The sequence below is a fragment of the Panthera pardus genome, unplaced genomic scaffold, assembly GCF_024362965.1.
Source record: "Panthera pardus isolate Hobbes unplaced genomic scaffold, ASM2436296v1 HiC_scaffold_1, whole genome shotgun sequence".
NCBI lineage: Eukaryota > Metazoa > Chordata > Mammalia > Carnivora > Felidae > Panthera > Panthera pardus.
The window spans coordinates 79,923,007-79,950,190 of NW_026526654.1; the positions used below are offsets into that span (position 1 = coordinate 79,923,007).

The window sequence follows — 27,184 nt, forward strand, 5'->3', positions numbered from 1 at the left end:
TTCGACCAATATTTCTTTAACGAGTACCTGGGTTTCCAGCACTGTTCTAGGCCCTGGGAAGGTAGCAGTCAACAGATAGTTCCCGCCCTCACAGAGTTTACGGTTTGCTGAAGCAGGACCATACAATCCGCAATGTTTTGTACACACACACGCACATATACACCGCGAGTCAAACTGCAAGTCAGATCGCAGTATGTTCAAAAATGAAGGGAAATTAAACACAGTGAGGGAATAGAGGTTCAAATGTTGGGTTTGGAACTGCCGTGGAGAGCAACGAGAGCCGTGTGCATTCTTGGTGTCTAAGGAAATCCAAACACACTTGGCTTGGGCAGGATCTGCTTCTCTGACCCATCCCTTTGACCTGCCCATTTTTGCATCTGTTCTGGTTGGGAATGAGAATTTTAACCAGGCTGTGAAGAGCATGAATCAAAATGCCCATTGGACGTGCAGCCTTTTCACCTCCCCTCACAAAGTATATAACTCAGGAAAGAGGCCCATCCTTGCCGGCTTTTTTCCCCACTTATAAAGACAGACAAGCGCAGAGTTAGTTGTTGACAATATTCAGTGCTTGCTCTGATGTTCCCAGAATGGGAATCAGACTCTGAGAGTTTGAAATAAAGAAGAAATGGTTTCCTTTTCTTTTGAAGTGCCCCTGAGATTATATGGCGGTCACTGTTCAAAGTCGCTACTCCTCTTAGAGATGGAGGTCCGTTTAAACAACTCTACTTCCTACAGATCACTGTAACCTATCTTTTAACACAGGAGTAGATTGATTAGATTTCTTTGTTCACAGTTGGATATATGTTATTCTTTCTGCCAGTTCTCAGCACCTCATTCGTTTTGTGGGTTCTAAGGGCAAATCCTGTCAGTACCCAAGTGCTGGGATCCTTCTTGAAGACTTGATGTTTCCCCCCCAATCCCTCTTTTCCTGTAAGACTTTTTCTGTTTACTGGCATTACAGGAACATTTCATAAAACATAACAAACCCAGAATGACGCAGCTACTGTGAGAACATGTCACACTGTGTATAGAACTATAATAAATTGTCCACTAATGCATTTATAAGGGTGCTTAAGAAACGGTATTTTAAAAGGTACTGCAAATACTCAAAGTGGCCAGAAACTTTAAAAGTCATGCAAAATACATTAGGATAAAAAGAAGAAAAAATCCTGCAAATGTGATAGGAAGAATTATTTTCCTCTGAAGGGTATTCTTAAGAAATGGAAAATGTTGAGATTTAAAGAAACAATTAGTTTGAGCAACAGAAAAACATTTCTTAACAAAGAGATGGATAACTCTTAATTTTATATGTTTCAAAACTGGTCAAGAAGAGAGTACAAGGCAAAAATACTCAAATGCTTTTTGCCTTGGAAGAAAAATATATTCAATGGCATGCTAAGTTCTTCTTAACTAATTTCTGTAAAATTCTGTAAAATTCTGGTAATGTTCCCTGCGTTTTCATTGATGAAATGCATTCTTCCTTTCTCAGGCTACTTCACTCTCTCCATTCTCTAGTCCTCAAATTGTGTGCCTTCGAGTTTCAGGGTCCACAAGATGGCTCTAAGATAGTTACTGTCTCTTTTTTTTATATATATAAATTTTGTTTTTTACATTTATTTATTTTTGAGAGACAGAGTGAGACAGAGCGTGAGCGGGGGGAGGAGCAGAGAGAGAAGGAGACACAGAATCCGAAGCAGACTCCTGGCTCTGAGCAAGAGTTCAGCACAGAGCCTGACACGGGGCTCAAACCCACAAACCGTGAGATCATGACCCGAGACGAAGTCGGATGCTCAACCGACTGAGCCACCCAGGTGCCCCATGATAATGTCTTTAATACTCAAAAATAATCTTGGAAGGCCAACCCCTCTCACTTTTACAGCTAAGACCATGTAGGTGAAGAGAGCTTAAGTGTCTTGCCTAAGGTCACAGAGTGGTTGACCCAGGATCTGATCCCATGTATATCTTCTGAGCTTCTTGTATGATCCTGAATTTAAAAACAAACCAGTTGTTTATGAGGAAGACTGAATAAAATAAGTTCCCTTACCCACAGTTTGGCCCTGGTATGAGCCAGTGTGGGGACTTCAGGGGACGAAGAAATAAAATACAGATGTTGTGATTTGGAGAATGTGCCAGCCACAGAGGTGCATCCTGCCAAGTTCTCTGTCCCCTTAAACTCGAATGCGTCTTTTAGCTAGTATAAGGGCTTTGGGAAGGCTAAGAGTATAAAACAGAGCCAAGAATTGAAGACCCATAAAATATACGAAATCTGATTACTGACATACATTAGAAAGATCTAGAGACCATTCCTTCCTAGATATACTGATGATATCAACTTTAACTGGTTGTTATTCTAACAAGGAGCAAGTGAACTTCTGTTCAGTCTGCAACCTCTGCACACCAGTTTTGTCTTTGGTCTCCTAGAGACTGGATACCCGGGAGAGAGTGAAGGAGTTCAATAAAGAGAAAGTAGGCATCAAGTCACTGCCCTGTTTTCTTTTCTCTCTTCCTTTGACTTACAGTATTTTATCTTACAGAAATGACAGTAACACTTCAATGATTGCCTTTCTAAATGTCTGTCATCTGCTAAGATGCAATTACATGGACCTTCCCCAATTTTCAAAGTAGGTACTGTCATCAGAGCCTGAACAAATGTCTGCCAAGATCTGTGAGCAAAGGAAGATGAGGTTACATTGACATTTCAAGGTCCTTTCTCACCAAAAGGAGATCGAATAACCTTCTAGAGGCAGGATAATCCTGAATTTCAACTTCCTTCTCAGCAAAACAGACAAACTGCTCTCATTCATGTGCCCTCCACTGACTGGCCTCTCTTCCTTCTCTCCTTTTCTTTTCTTCTCCATTTTCTTCCTCTTCTGGCTTATTTTGTGCAGCACAAATCTCATTAATTTGCAATGCATTAAGTCAAACTTTAGGATAAACTGGACAAGGCTTTGTATTTTGTTTTTAATGGTAACTTTCAAAAGGCTATGCTGATTTACAATGTGAATCGGTGGTGATCAGAATCTCGGCATGTCAGATTTGCCTGGAAGGCTGCACCCCACCTGATTCAGCGGGTCTGGGATGGGGCTCAATAACCTGCATTTCTAACCAGTGATAACCAGTTCTAACTAATCCTAACTAGGCATAACCGGATTATGCCAATGCTGTTGGCCCAGGAGTATAGTTTGATGTCTCTGATATAAATAAATGGGAAAACAAAGAGGACCAATTAATCCAGTTAATAACATTGTTTTTCATTCCATTTGCCTATAGATATGCTTCATTAACTTTAACTAAGTTAATGCTCTGGAGGCAAAACATAGGAAGAACACCAAATGGGGAGTCAAAGGTCCTAGTATGGCTCTATATGAACTTGGGGGATGAACTTGGACCAACTGGGCTTCAGTTTCCTTATCTGTTATTTTTAAAGAATCCAGGCCAGGTTGTCCTTTCTAGCACCAGTATTCATTCTACGACTATATAAAATATATAGTCAAAATTAATAAAACATCACTTATTCAATACTTGCACAGTTCAAAGAATTAACACTTACCCATCAACAGATGAATGGATAAGGAAGATGTGGTATGGATGTATGTGTACATATACCTACGGTGCATGTTTCATGGCATTTGTGACAACATGGATGCACCTGGAGGGTATGATGTTAAGTGAAATAAGTCAGACTGAGAAAGACAAACACTGTATGATTTCACTCACATGTGGAATCTAAAAAAAACAAGCAGAATCAAACCTATTAACACAGAGAACAACCTGATGGTTGACAGAAGGGTACAGGGATGGTCAGAATGGGTAAAGGGGAGCAGGAGGTACAGTCTTCTGGTTATGGAGTGAATACGTCACAGGGATGAAAGGCACAGCATAGGGAATATAGTCAATGGTACTGTAATTGCTTGTGTGGTGACAGATGGGAGCTACACTTGTGGTGAGCATAACATATAAGCTTGTTGAATCACTCTTGTACACCTGCAACTGATGTAACATTGTATGTCAGCTATACTCAAAATTTTTTTTAAAGATTAACATTTGCTTTCCCTTGAATTAATATGAATTAGTGAGATTCTATCATTTATCCTCTCTATGTGGGAAAGTTTTACGAATGATCCTAACCTTTCCCCTTATTCTCTGGCTCCACTCCCTTTCCTGAGACTAGCTAGTGAGACTAGTCCTGACCACTAGCAACTTCCTCTATTACGGGTGGACACACAAGGAAGCCTGTCTTTATTCCTAGTTGTAAACCCAAGACTTGTGTTAACATTAAAAAAGAATTATGTACTGAGAGTCTTTCACAAAACCCTATACTAACTAGGCATTATCTCTTTTCTAGGCCATCGATTAGCCAGACATTATGGAATAGATGGCACTCGACCCAGGTCTTGAAGGATTCTGATAGGTAGAGATGAGAAAGGGGCAACCCAGGCACAGGGAACAGCATGGCAGGTGCACGCGTCTGCTAAGAATCTCTCCTCGTTCCTCGAGGAGGAACCCTCTCACCCTCCTACCACACATCCCTATCTTAGCACACATGTTCAAACTTTCTCTTCACTAAGGGACTGTAAAGTCCTCAAGAACAAGATTACATCTTGTCTTTATTCCATGTATTTAGCACAGTATCTGGCATAACTAATTAAACAACTGTGCTTGCTTAATCTTTGTTGAATGGAACCCATCTGATTCCATAATACAGTCTTCGTGTGAATGAAATAATGGAGCAAGTACATATATATGAAAAACTTAAACTCTCAAGTCCTATAAAAAAATAGAGGTGTTTAGTTCTTATTATTAGAATTAAGGTTTTGAAGGGTAAGCCAATGTGAGTTTAGACTATATTTGGAGGACAATTGGGAGTTAGCAGATTTCTGGGAAGAATGCTGAGCTGATGTTATTGTGGAGGGTGGGCTCAAGAAGGGCCGTTTGAGGGACAACACAAGTTAAAGACCATTGCAGCTACTATGGGAAAAAGAACAAAGATGGAATCTGAAACAGGATAGAAGACAGTGCATCTTACACAAGTGAACCTGAAATCCAGTCCTATCACTATTCCCCAGTAGAGAAAACATGCACCGTAGGTTTCCTGATGCGATGTTACAGTAATTAAGGTGTTTAAGAAGCATTTTTAGAGTATCAACCCTAGAAGCCTTTTCAAAATTCCCTACCAGTGGCAAGATATTGGCTAGAGTTATGACACTCAACCACTGAAAATGGTGTTGGCTGTGTACTCCTGAATGACAGAGGGGCTCTCAGGCTCCTACCACTGGAACAGAAATGATTTTGGCAGTGTGGCAGACAGGGAGTTGTAACTTGCCCTATGTCCATGTTCATCAAGTTTTCAAAACATTGTAGCTAATGTCCATTTACCAAAGAAAACCAAAACCAAAACCAAAACAAAACCAAAAAAAACAAAACAAAACAAAAAACGAAACACCATGGGGCTATAGGAACAAGTTAAATGTCACCCTAAGGAAGCAAAGCAATAATTCAAAGGTAGGTACATTTTACAAGAAAACTGCACTAATTTCTACAAGTCAATGGAGGAGATAAAAATGGGTAGGATGATTAAAGACTTAGGAGACAGAACAACCAAATGTAATGTGTGGACCTTGTCTGAATCTTGATGAAAGCAAACCAACTGTTAAAAGACATTTTTGAAAATGACAATCAAAGCAACTTGAATGTGGACTAGAGATTAGGTTTACATCAAAGAATGGTGGTCAGTTTGGTTACGTATGAAGTTAGCACTGTGGATAGGTAAGAACGTACCCATATTTTCTAGAATGTACATTGACTGTATGGCATTCAAGGAAATGATACCTATATTTGATTTGAAATGCTTTAACAAAGAGAAAGGAGGTATAACTGAAGCAAATTTGACAAAGCCTTGTTAACTATTGAATGTAAGTGATGGCAATATGTTATATATCGTACTATTCTTTCCCCTTTTGTGTTTGTTTGAAAAATTTCATAATCAAACTTTTTTTTTAAAAGATAAGCCTCATTTGTAAAAAGTTCCCTATATCTTATAATGGCAATAACGAAGGGATAATAGCATTCCTTCATTATTTCATTGAACTCAACTCAATTAAAAAATACATTGAAAAATCAAACAACACATTTATTCCAGGTTCGATCACATAGGTTTTAATGTTCACTCAGATTTCAGGCCCAACAACATCCTTCCACATTAACTAAATGTGTGGGATGGGTGGTGTGGATCTCAAGGGTGTTTACACTTACAATACATGGCCAGGATGAACGCAGGCAGGATGCCATTTACACAGGCATCCTTTATCATACCTATGTTACAATAATATAGTTTGAGCCTTTTCAGAAATATTTGGGTCTCAAAAGTGTCTGAGTGAGATCAGTTAATCAATTCACTAAATGGCAAAGTTCCGCTGATCCTTGATATGCATAAGTTACACTGCAAAATTCTGTGGGGTGGTGCAGAATTCAAAGATAAATTTAAAAAGACCACCTGAGAGATTCAAAGAATGCAGTGCTTTCAACTATAAGATGCCATGAGGCAGTGTCAGGTTGAAAAGCCAACCGATGAGCACATAAAGGTAGGAGAACATTCGTTAACTTATTTATTTCACTGGTTCATTTAATCAGTCATCAAGTATTTACTGGAGGCTCCGAGCACTGGGTCAGCTGCTGGGGGGAGCTGGTAATATGCAGGGAAGACAGGTATTATGTCCAGAAATATAATTACAAAAATGGGAAGTGCCGTGAAGGTTGTTGTAAGAGAGGAGCAGGGGAGACGTATCCTTGACTGTGGGGTCGGGGCGGGACTCTCTGGGATGGTGGCCTTAAAGATGAGACCTAGAAATAACTGACGATAGATACAGTCAAAGAAGGCATCGAGGCTGAAGAGAATGGGGGCAATGGGATTGTAGGAATTCACGTAGGTGGGGGAAAAGGGCACTTGATGGTGTCTCACTTCCTTCTGGTTTTATTAGAGGCTGTTCTGGCCAGCCACTTGATGGCACCTCCCTCTAGCCCTTTACCCAGCTCTGCTCTCCTGCAGGGCACTGACCTCCTGATGATATATGATGACACATTATACACTTGTTTTCTACCTGTCTCCCCTACTCCACTTAAGTGCAACAAGGGCAAGGTATTTGTTCTATTCCTTTTGTAACCTCACCTTCTAGCTTAATACCCAGTGCTCAATAAATATTTGTTGCATTAAGGAGTAAGAAAGCATTAAGATATACAAGGTCCTGAATACCCAGCTTAGAAACCCAACATTCAACCCGAGACTCACATTAAGTCTATTGAAAGAGCGATTTCTGCAACCAAGCAAGATGCTGACAAATAAAGCACCAATCTGCCCAGGAGTAGAATATAGTATCACGGATGACAGCCTGTCATTTCCGTAGAGAACTTGACTATTGGTGTACTGAGAATGCCTGGCTTATGGAATCTTTAGAGAGGGTCGTCAAAGTACAGGTTGTGACCCACTACTCGATCATGAAACCTATTTCCTGGGTGCCAACCAGGATGATTTCAATGAAATAGAATAGAAAACTCTACAAGAGAAAATAGCGGGTGATGGCACCCTGCAGAGTGAGGTTAAGTAAGCACTATTTCACAAAACTTGTGTTTTCAGTCTCTGTCTGCGTCTACAGATACGTACGGTGTGTGTGTGTTCTGAGTCATAATAGAAAATGTGTTTGTTTGTTTGTTTGTTTTTCTGTGGGTCCTGCTCAAAAAGGCACTAGGTACAATATACGTTTTAATATGCAATCTATTGTAAAATATATACATATGCATACGTATACAATAATATGCATATACATATGTATGATATAGAGGTCACGTATATGCATTATATAATACATATGATTAACACAAGACACATTTCCAACATCTACAGTGAAGGAAGAACACCCAGGGCGGGATACACAGTAGAAGCTCAGTCAGCAATTGTTAAAAAATTAACTGAATAGGTGAAATTCTTTGTAGTCTAGTTAGTTTTTTATTTTGTCAACAGCAAAACATTTATTAAATTCCTGCTTCATGTGCACTTATTTATTGAGATGCCGGCTCATTAAATTAAAAAAAAGATTCTAGGTTTCATTAGATTCTTAAATAGCTACGGACATGTACAATGACTACGTAAAATTCTCTTGATATGTGCCTACCAGAAGTTCATAATCTAAGACGGTGATAAATCTGTGAATTCACAGAAATATTTGTTGGTAACGATCCCTTGTATAAGTTAAGTTATATTATTTATTGGGAGTAAGAAAGGCAGTGAGTAAAAAAGGACTTAAGATGGCTGCCAGATCATGGGAGTGGTCCATTCAGTGGAAACACAGTGAGAGTCAGTTACATTTACAAGAGACATCAAACAAAAACAATACTGAGTAGTTCACGTGAGTCCTATTATGATATAGCATTTTTCCAAATATATGAAACTGTAAGTTTTATCATTTAACTTGTATGCTTGTTATACATCAAAAAAAAAAAAAAAAATCTCTTGAGAGGGGAAAAACAAAGTTCCCTAATACACAGTCAGCTTTTATAAACTACAAAGTAAGGAGTAAATTAATGACTATTAGAGACTTAATTCCTACAAACAGAATTGTATCATATGTAAATATCTAATAGTTTCACTAAAGATAGTGCAAAAGAATAATTAACAAGTAATTAAATCTCCCAAATCATTAATAAACACAATGTTTCTCCTTTGTTAGAGCAATATGTTGTGTCCTTACTATCTACAAATTTACTTTTCCTACCTTCATTAAATCGGAAGTTAAACGGTCGATATCTAAGATGCATGTAATGAACCCTGTGTCATGGAATTTCCTCTCATTAATTTTTCTGAACTCTTGTACAATATTTCTTACAAGGTTATGCTAGAACTAATGTAACCAGGCTATTACTCTGATAAAGGAAAAGCACAGGCATGCAATTTGGACCCATTTAATGTTGGTTTACCCATCCTATCCTGTTTTTTAATTCATACACAATAAAAGAAAACATTTTATTTGTTTTCTTGTTGGAGAAGGCTAAGCCAAAAACAAAGGAAAAACTGCTTCAGGTTTATTTCAATGCTTTAAACAAAATAATTGAGTATTTACAACATTAATATTTAGAAGAAATCAAGCCTAATCCTGCCTCCGTTGTAATATAAGATGCAACGGTATTAACTATCTTCCAAATACTAAGCTATTTTTCAGATTGCAATTTTGCAGCACAGATAATCGTACCAAATCTTTTAGTGAAACTTCAGGGCACAGAAAAATTCCATTACGTCACAGCTTGTTGTTCCATAGACTTATATACAAAAAATCACCTCTGAAATACTGCAATCCCAAACAGAAACTTAAAAAGCATTATTCCTGCCTCAGAACAGTGACATCATAAGTAAATCTCCACATGTAGATGCAACTGCCCACCCCCCCACTCCGCCCCATCCATTGAAACCTTTAGGAGAATCTTCCCTACATTCAGCACTTAACTGAACAACGATCCACGCCATACATGCTAACAGCCTTTCATACCTACCGAGCCCTTTTATGAAGCTGATCACACAGGATCGTCTCCAACAAGCTGTTGTAATCTCCATGAGCCTGAAAAGGAACCCAAACGAACAGTCTGGAACTGCTACACAGACTATGTTCCAAAGCAAAAAAACATAATGACGGACTCCATGGTCCGGTTGCTCACTGGCACCATAAGTGTCTCAGCGGCAAGGTAGGGCTCTCTTATTTTTGGCCCAAGGTGTATTTTTAGTCAGGTGCTAAAGACCTACAGTAGAAGACAAACTAAAACAGGCCTTCCGTCCAGGGCAGACTCTTCATACCAATGGGACAATTTTTAGCTGCACAGTACGACAGTGACCTACAACTCACAGAGTGCGCGTATGTCTATATTTATCCACGAGAACATACTATGCTGACAGATTAGTAAAGCCGCTCAGGGCACTCCAGGAACATGAGCCCGACCCACATGGCTCGTCATAAACAGTCCATGCCTACCGAACACATGCGTTACCCACAGATCTAACCCACCGGTGCTGTTGTGTTCCTGTGACTGAAGAAACGTAAGAGCAAAGATAACACGGGGTGGGCGATAAACTGTTGCTTTGGGAACTAGGAGCTCTTGGCCACAAGTACAAACAGCTTTAAACAGCTTAAATTCTTACAGACAAAACCAATAGCAGAGAATCCCTATTTGAAGCCAAGAGTCAGTGAGAAACCATACACCCTTAAGGAAAAATGAAACGCTGAACATCTGTTGATGCAACTAGTAAAGAAAAGTGATTGGGTTGAAATCTATAGTCATATTATTTGAAAGCACAGCTTAAATCAGCTTGTTAAAAACTTAATTTATAAGACCAAGAAGAAGCCAATATTGGTGAACATTAGGTATTTCACCTCCAAAAGAAAACAGATTGAGACCAGTGAAGAGACCGAGAAGGAAAATGTAGTTACTGGAAAACAAAATAAAAGTGTAACTAATTGATCTTTCAATGGGCATTATTTCCGACAGAAGACTTTAATGAGGGTCAGTGAAAATCTATTTCTTCACTAACATAGCCGCAAAGAGCACGAAACCCAAGTCGTTTTCTATTCTTGATTTACTCAGGGTCACTGAAGGTTTTCTTTAGCAATATAGATTGGAATTACAAAACAGCACGGTATGGGGAATTGATTGATGAACTGAAGCGTTTCACAGGAAGGGGGAAAAAAAGTCCAGATTACCCAAAGGAACACTTCAAGTGATTCAGGCAAGCGAAATGTGAGCAAAGATGTCCCACGGTACCACTGAGTCTTACATATTCAGGGTTTATAACCTTTTTTAAGGAGTGGACTAATGTGCACGTGTGGCATTCGGTTTATTTTTTACTAAAAAGGGGTCCAAACAATTATGAGAGTGTGCCTATGGAGGTATCTGTGTTTGAGTAACAAGGATTCTTTTTCAACTCTCTTCTTTCCACATCTAAATTGGAATCAAGACTTGACTGAAAATTTGCACTTTGTCAGCTTAGAATCTCTGGTGCTATTATTAGACCAGCCTTTCAAATGATGTGACTGTCATTCAATTAAAAGAACATGACTCAAAACAGCCTGATAGAAATATGAAAAGCAGTATTTGTCATCTTATTTTTCACTCTTTACAGATACCCTTTACCAAACAACATTTAAGGGAAGTGAAAAAAACCAGACAAACAAAAAATGAAAAAAACCAAAAAGGCAGGAAAGAGAACATTAATGGGGTACTGAACTGGATTCAGGTACTCCACTGGGCACTTTTCACATAACATTTCATTTGGCCCTCACAGCAACTTTATAAGGTCGGCATTCACACCTCTGGTTCAGTGTCCGTGGAAAGGAATAAAAATAAGAACGTGCAAGGTCATTCAGAGGCAGCTTTGTCGGACTCCCAGGGTCACTGCGTTTATTAATTTTTATTCCAGTACTTTCCTTAACACGAATTGAAACTTCTAAGCAGTGGTTGCCTTAGTGTATTTGCTTTTGTATACATTGAAGAACAACCCTCAGATAATCCACTTTTTTTTTTTACCCAGAAATTTCACCTATTCAAGACCCAGCTGAATTCCAGAGATTACAGTCTTATTCAATGCCCTCCACAGTCTATTCATCCTTCTGTGGTAGCCAGGCACTTACTGGTTTGGGGGAGCATCCAAAGGGCATGAACCACATTGTTCTCATCTTTGGGTCCCTAGGACCTAGTAAAAGTTGAATTAATGAATAATCAAAGGTGTCTTTATAGTCAAAACAGATGGCACGAAGTCCTTCTATTAAAGCTCAGAGTCTTTGATACTGAGTTTCCACCTCACCCCATCCATCTCCACACAGAACTTATGTCTCCTATGGTGGACACTATTCTAACACCCTAATTTCAATTTACGTTAGATTTCTGTTAGATTAAAAGCAACAAATCATAGATGGGTGAAGGCTCTTAAAGTCAGGCATGCTGACAGCTGAGTAAGTGACAGTTGTCAGCTGATGGCTGATAGAAAAAGCAGAACCAACAAAAAGCAGACATAAAACTTATGAAGGGTAAGAACCTACAGATAATTTAGTATCAAGAGTTGACCCTTAACATTTTAAGAGCTCCAAAGGTAACCATATATTATAGAGTCTTTAGTAATTCATACATGTGCCGATGATCTAAATTATGATAGCGCCCCATAGTCACAGATATAATATAGAAAATAAGGTAATTAATGGAAGGAATCCTATTCAAAATGATTGAGCTAAAATGTTTTGACCCTTCAAGGGTTAAACTTCACGACTGGGAGAAGTTTGCTCAGAGCTCATTTGTTCTCTGTTGATGCTAAATAAATGTCATGCATTTTAAACTACATTAATATAATCTAAATTTAATAAATAAACTGGATTACAGGCATGTTTAATTGATAGTTCCATAATAACCCTCAAATCTAAATTAAATTATTACTTTAACAGTTCATCTAATGTTCATAAAAATTTCCTTTCTGTTTCTGGGTGGCCTGGTGGCATGACCGCAAATATTTTTAAGAGCGAATGAAGTCCAAACCCAATACATCTACCTTTACAAGCTTAGAAGTGGCAGGGAAGCTCCTGGGTGTCTTTAGTTAACCTCACTGCTTCAGGAAAGATTGTTCTTGGGCTACTGGCTGACTGATAGCTACTTTATTAGCATGAAGGTTAGATCATATAACCATTCTCATTCAATGTAGCTTACCAGTCTATTTACCTTCCTTAAGGTCAATGTCAACCCATACTACTTGTTTATAGGAGGAAGCAATAAATATCCTTTAGACACCAACCAAGAAATTTTTTCCAGTTTGAAGAAAAAAGCCAGCATTTAAAATCATATTTAACACTACCTATATCATTCAAAACCCTAAAGTGATAAGAAACTTAAGTTGATGAGGATTCTTGTTTTTTTTTTTTTTTAATCATTGGTCTTATAAATCCAATATTTCTCACTGAGGCTTTAGAACTAGTTTGTGATACAGTTAATGAAACATTTCACTAATAAAGTAGTTACACTTTATATGCATAACAACGTATCTATTAGTTCTGGAAATTTCTGGACATTTAGTAAATACAAGTACTAAAGTATGATCATGAAATACGGCATGAAATACAGTTAACAATAGATGCCAGTGTCACAAAGATGATATCTTTTCACTACTTTTCCGCGATATAACATAGTACAGAACATATCCATTCATCTGCATTAATAAATCTTTCAGAGACAAAGAACCTCTGAGGCTGTCTTAAGGTAGGAATGAAGTAAAACATAGGAATTAAGTACAACATAAGCAAACCTCACCTTCAGCCTTGCCTCTTCCCTGTAGGAACCATAATAACATCGGAGAACCCCTAGAAGACAATGTGTCATTGTGCTTGGAAGCAGTGTCTATCAAAGAGGCTTCGAGTTGTGGGTAGCTTTTGCCAAGCGTGTCGTTGCCTCAAGACATATGTGGCAAACAAACGGACCTGAAAATGTTTACCAGGAAGACCTCTAGGAAAATACTGGCTTGTCTTGGCACAGGCCGCCTCTGCAACCAAGCCACTGTTAAAAAGCAGTGATCCACCAATAGGCGGGCGACGCTTGTTGGGCACAGATTGTCTGAACCTACGTCGAGGCTCTCTTTAAGCCTCCAGGTATCACCCGTTCTCTTATAAATTACCGGTGGACTTAAACCCAGCCTTGGGGAGGAGAATCAGAAGGGATTCCATGTGAATGGGAAGTGAAAGGACTTCCATGTTACGTGTTCTTGAATACTCTAAATGCTTTTTCTCCAAAAAGTTTCTCCCATGACTTCCATTAATCAGTTTACAAACATTCCCCTGTTCTATAATCATAATCCCTAACTGGATCTTTTCCCTGCCTACAGTCTTTAAATTATACTATTTTGGACAACTGTTGTATTGATCTTGTTTCTTGAATTTAACTCATTTATTTGGGGCGGGAGGATGGGCCTGACAAAAGCCCAGAAATTACCCAAAGCTGGAGAGCTTTATAAAAGGTACAGATTCCAGGGCCTCATAAAGACCTATAGAATCTCAGGTTCTGGTGAGGCTAGAGTCTGTCTTTTTTAAAGGCTCCATAAGTGATTCTGACGCGCAGCCAGGTTTGAAAGCTACTGATGGCCTCTGGGAACATATAATAATAAATGATAATTGAGGATCTTGTAACTGTCTCCCTAGACAGAGGAATGCAGGGGCAAGTTTAAAATAGTTACTGTCTGAACAGAGCCATCAAGCTGCTAACCTCAAACCTACAACTTCCAACATAATGAAGCATCAGGAAGTAAGCCTAAAAATCTTCGGGTTTGCTTATTCTGTTTTTATTTTGTTACTTACCTTAAAACAGCCTCACAGCTTCCTTTTCTCTGCCCCAAATAGATATCAATCCAAACTCCAAGTAGTTTATACACGGACTAACACAAGTTCTCGCTCCAGGTCTGACTTTTATTTGCACACAATTCAAGTAGACTTATTTAATTTTTAAACCCTCAGCAAATGGGATGCACTAAATCAAAAGGCAAGATGTAACAAATGATCACCGGATGGATAGAAGATTTCTTAAAAGCACTCGCACAATTAATGACAAGGCCAACAAAGGCAGGGCAATGCCATGCACTTTAGAGTAAACCTCCTGGAGTCCATTAATTGTCCATAAAGACATTTCTGAATAGTGTCCCACAAAAAAAAACCATGGGGAGTGGCATGTGTGCTAAGGGACATGGTGTCAACAAAGGGCGAAAACTTCTGAAGGATTTTCATATTTTCATCCCAAACATCTAAATACTTAATAAAATGAACCTGACTGTGGGAACTCAGTTCTGATAGACTCATTCACTGAAGGTCAGGCAAGCATAGCCAGAATGAGAGTAAATACTTGCACCGAAGAGAGCATCCCTTGAACCAAAATTCCTGAATTTGAAGTTTTGACTTAAGGCATGAACCTTTCCTATAAAGTATATAAACTCTAGTGACATGGTTAATGCCAGGAGCTCAGGAGATAAGCTCAGAGCCTTTTTGGCCACTCAGTAAGAAAGTGTATAGAATTCAACAGTGTCCGATGGCTCCTCAAAAAGTTAAAAATAGAACTACCCTCTGATCCAGCAATTGTACCACTAGGTATATCCTGAAAAGATATAAACATACAGATTCGAAGGGGTACATGCACCCCAAAGTTTATAGCAGCATTATCAGCAATAGCCAAACTATGGAAAGAGCCCAAGTGTCCATTGACTGATGAACAGATAAATAAGACGTGGTGTGTGTGCGTGCGTGTGTGTGTGTGTATCTATCTATCTATATATATATATACACACACCATATACAATATTCCATTGTATATACAGCCATCAACAAAAATGAAATTTTGCCATTTGCAATGACGTGGATGGAGCTAGAGTGCATTATGCTAAGCAAAATAAGTCAATCAGAGAAAGACAAATACCATATGATTTCACTCACGTGTGGCATTTAACAAAACAGATGAACACATGGGAAGGGGGAGAAAAGAGAGAGGGTAACAAACAATAAGAGACTCTTAATGATAGAGAACCAACAGGGTGGATGGAGGGCGGTGTGGGAGGGATGGGCTAAATGGGTGATGGGCATTAAGGAGGGCACTTGCTGGGAGGAGCACTGGGTGTTACATGTAAGTGATGAATCACTGAATTTTAGTCTTGAAACCAATACTGCAGTAGGTTAACTAACTAGAATTTAAATTAAAAAAAAGTATCTTTCGGCTAAAAAAAAAAAACCCAAAGACTAACAGTGTCTAAGAACAGGCTACACTGAATGTTAGGGACCCATGCAGCTAAATATCCCATGTCCATTTCCATTCAATGAATCATCTATACTGGTTTTATTTAGAGGCAAAGAAAAATTTCTAGAAGAGAAATTTATACATAGCAATGTATGTAGTAAGAGTACCACTCTTCTGGAGGCTATAATTGTTTTTCTGCCAAGTTAAATTTTGCCTTTACAAGTGCAGCAAAGGAGTGGGGAGAAGGCACGAAGCTTTTTACTACTAAGGAATCCTCGTCCCCCACCGTTTTCGTCTTCATAACCTTGCTCTGCCAAAGGAGTCTTTTAGGCAACTCAGTCTGCAACACGTTCTCCTTGTATTTGGGGTTATTAATATGTCTGAGAACCCAAAAACATGGCCCAACAAAGGGTCCTCCTTCAGGTAAGACATTGTGTCCGAGGCAGTGCATCAGGAACACACCTGCACCTAAAGGAAGCAAAATACAGATTCCATATGGCAGCATGGATCCATACGACCGTGTGTAAGGGCTGTTTCTGCCACACAACTAGCCGCGAGACCTTGGGTAAGTCACGCAGCCCGAGACCCAGATATTCATATGATAAATTCAGACTTATACTATGGAAAACCAACAATTCTTCTGCAGCATTGTAGAACTAAACATCCTTGAGGCTAATCTACGGAGTTTCATTCAAAGGAGATCTCATAAATCTAGCAGGCAGAATGAGAAGCTGGGTGTCAGACGTCAGCGCTAAGCACAGTCAGTATAAGGCAACTCCCAAAATGAGTACAAGTTTGGAAGGTCTTTATTTTAATATTATGAAATGATGAAATGCCTAAAAGACCAAGATCTTACTGAAAAACAATTCAAGACAGTTTTACCTGTGCTGTTTCATACAAGCCACATAGAGCAATAAAGCAGTTGAAGTGTGGCCAGAGCATAGGAGTTACTGAATTTTAATTTGTTTAAATTAAAATGTAAAACGTGAGGCTTGATTCAGTTATTGAAAAAAATTTAGGTATGTTTGTAAGAATTGCATATGGGAGACTGTATTTAAGCATAAGTTTTATGAAATCGAAATAAATATTTTGACCAATTTGATGTCCAAACTCAGATGTGCTGGTCGTGTAAAATACTTATTAATAATCTCATGCTGATTACATATTGGAATGATATTTTTGATATATTGATTTAGGCAAAATATTTATCAAAATTAATTTCAGATGTTTTAAGGCTCGGTTTAATGTGGCCATTAAAAAACTTAAAATTGCCTGTGTCTTGCATTATGTTTCTATTATACATGCTGTTCTCAAGACCAATTATTGCTTTATAAGACAGATATATGGGAAACAATTTTTGTCAATGACCATGGAAAGCCATTAAGAAAAGCCACAGTGTTGCATATTCATGAGTTAGTAAATGCCAGGAGTCAGACATATTCACAAATAAATGGTAAAAATATTGATTTAATAAGCCAACATGTATTAATCACTTTAAAAAGTATCAGGTTGGGAGGGACTGAGAGGTGATTACCTTTATCCCCACTTGACAGCTGAGAAAATAAACTTGTCTAAGATCGCACACCCAATAAATGCCAGAGCAAAGGACTCAAATACAGCTTTTCTGGCCCAGAATCTTGTGCTCTTTCTAATATACCAGATTGCTTCCTAGAAGTTGAGAAGCAAAAACACCATAAAGGATCTCTCTGGTATTAAATGCTTCCACATGGCGCCCGAATCCATATAAAACCAAAATATAAAACTGGGGAACAGATTTTTAAACATCTTAATAATCCTTTAGCACAATTTCCATCCACATTACAATTAATCCCACACCGATTTGTAATAGCTCCTGTATTGCCATCATCATTCTTACTAAATATCTCATGGATTTCCACCTTGCCTGCCTCCTTGGGGTTAATACCTCACACTTCTTTGCAGTTCACCCAGGCTTCTACTGCATTGTTTTTCATACAGTGGGTTCTTAATGATTTAATTTTTAATTATTTTTAAAAAGTTTTTAAAGTTTATTTATTTATTCTGAGGGGTGGGGAACTGGGAGGGAGAGGGAGAGGTGGGGGAGAGAGAGAAAGAGAGAGAGAGAGAACGCATCGCAAGCAGGTTCTGCACTGTTAGTAAAGCCTGAAGTGGGGCTCGATCCCATGAACCGTGAGATCATGACCTGAGCTGAAATCAAGAGCTGGACGCTTAACTGACTGAGCCACCCAGGTACCCCAAATCTTTAATTTTTCAAAACCACATCTCTGTGGGAAGGAAACCTGGTGATATCGTAGGAAAGACTGTGACTTCCTAATACAGACTCCCATTAGCCAAACAAGGGCACCGCTATTTTGATTTATAGAATCATTCCATCATGTGCATGTAGTTTAGGATCTTGGAGTCAATATCCACCTGAAAATTCAGCAGGAATTCAAGTGCTGGGGAAAATGGGCTCAATATTTAAATAGAAAGCGAAACCGGCAAGTGTGCGTGTGAGTTTTTAGTGAGCTGCTTTTTTATTCCAACAGGCAGTTCTGGAATCCCCTTCCATCTGCTCTGGCCAGCCATCAAGTCCTCTTTTCCTTTGCTTCTTCCACTTTGAACTACACACTCTTTCACCTGACATTCCTTTTCTTCCCAATCCTACTGACCCATCTTCTCTTTCAAAGACCTTTTAAAAATTCCACCTGCGCCGCAAAACCTCCCTTAACCAAATAAGAGGGAAACAGTTACTTTCCTCACCCAATTGCATGCTGGGATACAGTAACTTTAAGCTCCCAAATTGGAAGGGGATGGAAATATTTAAATACGTAACTATATGAATGGAGTTTTATTACTGCATAACCTCTTGGCTTGAATTATTATCTCTGTTCTCGACTATATTCAAGTAGGTTCTTCTACTTTGAATAATCTTCATTATTAAGGAGACTTTGTGGAATTTGTTGACATGCTGACCTGTCTTCCTGAAATACTGTGTGGTGAATATATAATTATAAATTAGTTTTAAGTTCATTATTTTGCAATATTCAGAAAATTGAGAGTACACACGACAGTATAGGTTTTTTTAAAATTTTTATGTATTTTGATAGAGAGAGAGAGGGAGTGTGTGTGTAAGCATGAGTGGGGGAGGGGCAGAGAGAGAGAGAGAGAGAGAGAGAGAGAGAATCCCAAGCAGGCTCTATGCTGTCAGCACAGAGCCCAATGCGGGGCTCCATCTCATGAAACATGAGATCATGACCTGAGATGAGATCAAGAGTCAGATGCTTAACTCACTGAGCCACCCAGGCGCCCCCAGTATAGGTTTTTTTAATCGAGTTAGGTGCATGTCTGCATTACTTTCTTAAGTGATGACATATCACATGCCATTATTTACTGTTACCAGAGCACTCTACGGCACTCTGAAATAGTTACTGTCATGCCCTGGCAGCCCATAAAAGTTATTGCAACTTCCAGAAGTTTCATCATATAAGGGCAGGGAGGGAGGCGTTGGGACAATCTGATTCAACTAGCTTAATGGGATGGAGTTCGAGTTGGCATAAAAACACAGAAAACTATGTCATCATCAACTTGCCTATGACTGGGAGAAACTTCCTCCTAGAAGGATTTATACAAGTATACATGGCCTCAGAAGGCACACTACTCTCCCTAGAGAGTCAAAGAAAGTCAAACAATTGATAATTCTTGTCTGCTATGGCAGGAGCAAACCATGTATGGCTAGGAATACAATCAAAAGCAGCCAACAGAGATCAAGTACAAGCACAAGTACAATGCAAGATCAAGTACAATGCAGTACAAGCTGCATTAGAAAACTTAAATGAACTGACACTCCAACACCCCCCCCCCACCGCCCCCCAGTATTCCGGTGGGCCATGTGGCATTCCTTATACGCTGATTTGTACATTCAAGTGATTCAAGGTCATTTGGCCATCTAAATGGTATAGTTTATTAAAAAACAAAACAAAACCAAGCCTGTCAATCTGTAACCTGGGAATAACCATGAAATTCAACAGAGGCTCTGCAAAGTAGCTGTGCAACACCTCTGTGTTACCTTGGCGCAGTAAATCACGAGTATTGTCAAGAGATAACGCGACCGTCCCCTTTTGTCCTCAACACAAATATTCTATTTAAAGAGCACAGTTCCTATTCAACACATAATTTCAAAACACTGTTCCTCAGGTAATTGCTTCTGTATCTTTCTCTTTGAGCAGCTTGCATGAGCTACGTAATCATACGTGTTTTTATCATACGTTAAAATAAAGCACAGACTGGATCTAGTGTAGAAACTAAATCCTGGCAATTCTACCTCCAACAAAGAATTTGAAACTTCTCCCTCCTCGCCAACACATCTGTTACCACTTTAATTTGAGTCCTTGTCATCTCTTTGTTGGGTTATCCCTGCAGTGACTCTCCCCACCTCCATTTTTAGCTAGGACTCCAAGAGTGAGCTGGGATCCAGGTGCCTGGGTGGCTCAGTGGGTTAAGTGTCAGACTCCTGGTTTCAGCTCAGTTCATGATCTCACGGTTTCGGGAGTTCGAGCCCTGCATCAGACTCCGCACTGGCAGCGGGGACCTGTTTGGGATTCTCTCTCCCTCCATTTTTCTGTCCCTCCCCTACTCACACTGTCTCTGTCTCTCTCAAAATAAACAAATAAACTTAAAAAAACTTAAAAAAGAAAAGAGTGAGCTGGGAACTGACCATGTTGCTCCCTTAAAAACCAGTGGAGGCTGCCCAGTGCTTTCAGGATGAAGCCCAGACTCTTCAGCAGGTCCTTCAACATTCATCATGATCTGACCCAACTTGTGTACCCCCTGTCACTCCGACAGGGACCCTGGAATCAGCTGTCAGCCTGAACTGGTCACTTCCACACCTCCCTGCATTCACTCATGCACTTCCCTCTGCCCCTTCCCCTCCTCTCTGTAGCATTCTTTCAAGTTCAAATGTCACAGCCTCTTGGAACTAGTCCTAGAATCCCGCCTCCCTCTTAAAATGATGAATCACTTTCTCTTCCTGAGGATTCTGTCTGTCAGTCTCCCTAAGTCCAGGCACAATGGCTGGCACAGGTAGAACATGTATTTGGATCAATACTTGTGTTTTCTCTGCAACTTGCTTATATCTCCCCTTTCATCCAAGTAGGTGGTCTTTGACCAGAAAGCCCATGGAAGAGTGTGGCCTGCTGAACCACAGTGCACTCTCTCTGCGATGGTGCCCTACACGAGTAGGCATTCAATGATTTACAAGAAAGAAGGGGAGGTTGCTAATTCACTCTCAGGGTCTTCCTAGAACTTGTTCAACCATGTTCAATTTGGGCTGATGCTTTGAGTACATCCACCTCAACTGTCATGAGAAAATCTTCGGGTTCAGACTTTTTTCTAGTAAGGCAATCCATTTCTCCAGATAAATATGAAACGGCAGCAGCTCTCACATGGGAAAAGACGTTGGTGAGTAAAAATTACATTAACTGAGTAGATTTCACCAATAATGGTTGCCCTCTCATTTGGAAAAAGTGGCTAGAAGGCTTAAAAGTAACGTTAAATTAAATCCATATAACTTAAATGGCATTTAGCCAAATATAAGTTAATGTTTTTACAGAGAGCAATCTTTGACAGGGTTAATGGATTAAAAAAAAACAAAAAGGGGAATTTGCAAAATGGGTGAAGAGGAATGGGAGTTACAGGTTCCCAGTTGTGGCATGAATAAGTCAAGGGGATGAAAGGCACAATATAGGGAATAGAGCCAGGGGTACTGTAATAATGTTGTATGGTGACCGATGGGAGCTACACAGTGGAGAGCACAGCATGATGTATAGAGTTCTTGAATCACTATGTTCTATACATGAAACTAACGTGACACTGTGTGTCAACTACGCTTCAATAAAAATTCTTTTAGAAATAAGACAGGGACGCCTGGGTAGATTAGTTGGATGAGTGTCTGACTCTTGATTTTGGCTCAGGTCATGATCTCAGGGTCATGGGATGGAGCCCCGCATCGGGCTCTGCCCTGAGCATGGAGTCTGCTTAAGATGCACACACACTCTTTCTCTTTCTCGGTCTCCCTCTCTCTGTCTCCCCTTCCCCTTTCCTCCCTCTCTCCCCCTTCCTCCCTCTCTCCCCCTTCCTCTCTTTCTCTCTCTCCCTCCTCCCTCCCTCTGCTCCTCTCCCTGCTCTCTCTCTCTCTCTCTCTCTCTCTCTCACACACACACACACACACACACACACACTCTCTCTCTCTCTAATTAAAAAAAAGATAAAAACAAAGGCAATCTATCACAGAAATATTTTCTCTTCTTGGCTGATCACTACCTAAATAAAAAATTATTTTACTCTTCTTAACTTCATTTTGAATTTCATGGACACATCTACTCAGAGTTCTGTGAACACAGTGGTACAACTGAACTTGTTGAATTTACTCCAAGAAAATAGGTAAGGGTCACACAAGGAGAGGGACTTTCCAGCCAAGTGTAGATGTTAAGTTACTGTTTGAAATAAAAGACTCCAAAATACAAAACTTTTGGTATTGCTTGCTAGGGACTGGTCTACTGATGGGATAAACGCCAGCCAAGTTGTCTCTAAACCTCCCACACCAATTCGGGTCCTTTTATGCAGTCCATCAACACTTAACAATTTATTAACAACGGCCAATGTGGTCTGAAATGTGCTGGGGAATATGACAATGACAAGACGATTGATTTTTAGTCCGGGGGGTGGGGGACCTAGACAGGCAAAGCACAGTTACACCACGTTACTGTTGCAACAATGGAAGAGTGTAGAAAGCATAGGGGAAGTGGGGCAGTGAGCGAAAACTTTGCCCCAAAGGGGACCCTTGAACTCATCATACTTGGGAGAGGAGTTTGGCTCAGGTACAAAAACCACATGCTTAAGGTTTAATGCACGTGACACAGAAAATGTTGCAATCGTAGCATATACCAACACCCTGCTACGTTATCACTCTACACAACTCTGAATTTGAAAGAAAGGTGTTTTGCCTTGGATAGCTTCAGATGGTTTATTTTCTGAAGTTCCAGATACATACCTCTTTACCAAAACTATACAAAGTGGTAAAGACCAGATTGCCATGCCAAGAAGATGTCACAGAGAACCCCAGCGCTCTTCATTCAGTTCCTGGTCATTCTGCCTTGGCAATGAGCAAACAAGATAAAAGCATTAACTCATAGAGGAATTTAGACAAGCATGAAATAGGTAAGTTAATAATAATAATGGCTACCATTTACTGAGAAACTGCAGTAGTGAAGCTGTACACTAAACACTTCAGAAACATACACTTATTTGTTATAGCTCTATGGATTGATAAATATATTTATAAAGACATATATAACAGATCATGCCTTTTTAGGGGATGAGTTTAAGTAACTTACTCAAGGTCGCATGGCAAGTAAGTGACCGAGGCGAAGTGTATGTTCACAAATTCCCAAATCATATGCAAAAAGGAAATAAAACAAGCTTAAATAAACTCTTTCCATATTGGATATCATAATCAAAATTAGTGAATCCGGCGGTCAAAGAGGCAGAAGAATAAAGAAAAGACAAAACGTAAATCACAGCCCCTCCATCTCCAAGTAGAGAAGGGGTCCCGTTTCAGAACCCCCGCTTTGTGGCGCTTTCCAGTGTGGGTATTTAACCTCTCTTCACACCAGGACACAATGAAGAACTCGGTTTGCATAATGGGCCTTTCTTCTTTGTGCCACGTGACCAGTGTTGCATCATTTCCCTCTGCTGCGAGGCTCAGTGAAGAGTGTGATTCGCTTCTCTGTTGAGCAAGGAAAAAAAAAAAAAAAAAAAGCAACTAACCCAAGTGGGATGATTCTCCTGGCTGACTCTTCCAGGCTTGGTTAACTTTCCAACCATTTCTTGGTCAAAGTGGAGGAGGCAGAACCTTGCACTCAAGCGCTGAGCTCACGTGACTCTGCCAGCTCCAGCACCATGGGGCTCGGATAGGTCTTTGACATTACATTCATGCTGTCCATAAAAAAAACCTTCTAACCTTCTCTCCCTTGTGTAGGTCGATAGCAGAAACTTCATGAAAACACTGAGCCGGATAAATCAGCTGAGTAGTCACCTTTCAATAGGAAGCACAGCCCAATAAGATGCAGACTGAAATGGGGAGGGATGTCCTAGGGGAGTATCAACAATTTACGTCTATCCTTCTCCCAGAGCCCGAAGAACATTTTCATCCTCCTGGCCCAAGAAGTGACAGTCTCTTAGTCACTCCCTAAAACAAGGGCCTTGTCTGGCAGAACAATATGATATTTAATGAGCTCACTGCACCAGTTTAATAGCTGTTATTTTGTGTATGAGGGACACTTGAGAATTGACGAGTGGGTCTTCGGTCGCTGGAGTGTGTCCACTTCATGACTAGTTAGAGCCTCTGCCTGAGCTCCCTTTACCAGATAATTATACCTAACTTTTGGTCTTTTCCTTAACTGTAGGCAACCTTTCCTTAATTTCTGCATCACGCCTATCAAATCCAGGTTTTTTCAATCTCACCAGCATAAAAAATAAACAGAGTAATATACTCTAGCATGACAACAATACTCTCATCCCACTCCCGGCCCGTGACCGTGATTACAGACTGTGGGTCAGGGATCAAGTCCGTTTTTGCATTCCAAAGAACTCTTAAGCCTACCAAAACAACAAGTTTGGATACATATGGCCTATGAAATGAATTCAGATGAACTGTCCGCTCATAATGACATTTTAACTCTCCAATGTGTTTGCAACTATGAACATCAAAAGCGTTTGTCGCGCGATCCCTACGTATGGATACCTCACACTCAGTGCCAACACACCATTACAAGAGAAAGGTGAGATCAGTGCTCAAAGCTGTGGCAAGGACAAGACTGTCCCAGAAAAGTGGTGGCAGCAGAGAGGTGGGCCTGGAGGAGCTGTGGATTCTCCAGATGGGATGCTCCTTGTGATGAACCCCTGGAACCAGGCCTTGGCAGAGGTGATGGTGACAGAGATCCAGATGGGGGAGAGGTCATTTGGGAAAGGAGGCGTGACAAGTTTTAGTGATAAAGAAGGGCTGAAGAAGACTCCAGTTTCTGACCGATAATGAAATTCAGCATTTATGATGAGGAAGCTGGGCAGAATAAGTGACCTGGAGGAGAGCGATAAAACCACAGCTTTACCAGGCTGGGAAGAAGAGATTCAGCTTTGGAGAGAACTATAAGCAATATGGGAAAATAGTAGGGAAGATCTGGCCTTAGGGGTCAATGAGTAATATTTATGTAAAAACAATAGTCACTCTTACTCATATACACAATTCGCCTTTCAGGAGGTTGGTTACCGGTCATATTTTGTTGTAATTATAGATTTATGTAGGTCTCTTTCACTAGACGATCTTCTCCTTAAGAGCAGGAACCTGGTTCGTGTTCAGCTACAAGTCATTTCAGGGTATCAGAATTCAAAATTTTTTTCTGCTGTCTACACAAATTGTGTCCAAAGGCTGGAAGCAGAAGGTCAATGAGAGTGGCAAAAGATGCATTTCTCCTATTTTCAGGAAGAAAAATACATTCCAGAAATTCCCCCAGCAACCTGAATCCCCAGTTGCAAGCTTGTGCTGAAGGCTGAGAATAAGTGAGCACCTGCCTCTTTCAGACATCCTGGGGGACATGAACACTGGAGGGAGTCGGGAATGGCTCCTGCTGGGCAGCCAATAAGAATAGAGGCCCCCCCGGGGGGGGGGCACCTGGGTAACTGTCAGTGAAGCATCTGACTCTCGACTTCGGCTCAGGTCATGATCTCACAGTCTGTGCGTTCGAGCCCCACATTGGGCTCTGCGTTGACAGTGCAAAGCCTGCTTGAGATTCTCTGTCTCAAAATAAATAAATAAACTTATAAAAATAATAGAAGCTTTGGAGCCAGAAGTAAATATGAATTTAGTTGCCAGCACTTACTGATACACCTTTCCTAGGGAAGTCTCTTATTTATTTGTTTTTAGTTTTTCACCTGTACAGTGGTATTTGCCTCAATAGGATCTGATGAAGATTAAATGAGATAGTGCTTAGAACAGTGGCTGAAACTTAGCAGTCCTTCATAAATGCTAGTTATTCTTCTTAGACCATTCCAAGACCTAGCTGGAGGATGCTGTGGATAGGTAAAGTGAGTCAATAAAACCCTTTCAGATTAACAGCTAAATCTGAACAATAAGACTGAAACCTAAACCTCTCTGGAAAATACTGATATTTCTGCATAAACGGAAATATCTGAAAACAGGAAAACATTTTGGTCATTTTTTTGGTGACGACAAAGTTAAGGGTGTTTCATCCACTGCTGTTGGATGGCATTCAGATGAATTAATACTGTATTTGTTCATTTTAATCTAATGACAGATTTCAATAATATCAACATTTTTTTCTTTTTCATCTGAGATCTGGGTACAATCTTGAAGGGCTCAAGTTTCTGATTTAGTAATATTCTTGCTTATAATTTGCTTTAAAAAGCCAAAAAACAGGGGTCCCTGGGTGGCTCAGTCAGTTAAGCAACCCACTTTGGCTCAGGTTATAACCTCACGGTTTGTGAGTTTGAGCTCCACGTCAGGCTCTGCACTAACAGTGTGGAGCCGGCTTGGGATCCTCTCTTGCCCTCTCTATTTGCCCCTCCCCCACGGTCTCTCTTTCTTTTTCTCTCAAAACAAACAAACAAACAAACAAATCTCATGGACATTCTTATGAGCATAAGAAAAACATCAAGAAATGCTCTTTTCTCTGACATCAGAGGCAGACAGATACAGAATTTTAATTTGGGAACTCTCAGAACACTTTGCCACTGCTTTTTGACAAAAAAATACACTGTAATAACTTAGCAGGGAATACATGTCAATATCCTTCTGCTCCTATCCGAGTTTCATCAATTTCTCTTCATCAATTTCTTTATCTTGCAAAGGATGATGAAAGGTAGCATCGTTTAGCATTTACCCTAGATGCTAGGTCTGATTGCTGGCTCTGTCACTTACAAATAGTTAAGTGTAAAAGAGGGTCATGGTGAAGATAAGAGGAAATGATGCATGTGAATTATTTAATATAGCACTTGATACTTCATAAGGGCTTATAACTATTAGCTATTATTCTGTGCTTGATGCAATGTTATGTAACAAAAAGGGGGGAGTTTTTTTAATAGTCATCTACCAGTGTATGCTATCTACTTCATGGCAGTTTCTATTGTTGTCTACTCTTCTGTCTTGGTAACAATTTCTATTTTGCTCAAGTAGCAGGTAGCGGTCTGTTCTCTTATAGAAAGTAGACCCACACCAGTCCCAGGGCATGTATCTTGTTTTGTCTAAGCCAGTGCGGTAATTTCGTTCAACTTTGCCAGGATTGATGTATCACCCAATTCCAATTAGGAATGCAAGAGGAAGTTTGCTGGGGTCTTTGGCAAAATTATCTCC

At 39.9% G+C, this 27,184-nt stretch overlaps 1 protein-coding gene across 8 annotated transcripts in view; it reads right to left on the reverse strand.

The window, feature by feature from the left end:
* The window catches only part of FRY (FRY microtubule binding protein), a 441,494-nt gene that overhangs the window by 219,051 nt on the left and 195,259 nt on the right, over window positions 1–27,184 (reverse strand). The window contains exon 1 of one of the 8 annotated variants that reach the window (XM_053900509.1): window positions 9,538–9,820. The exons of the other annotated variants lie outside the window; for them this stretch is intronic. Within the exon in view, the coding sequence (XP_053756484.1) occupies window positions 9,538–9,598 (61 nt within the window). The 5' untranslated portion in view covers window positions 9,599–9,820. Of the gene's footprint in view, window positions 1–9,537; window positions 9,821–27,184 lie in introns of those variants that run through there. 8 annotated transcript variants of the gene reach the window in all.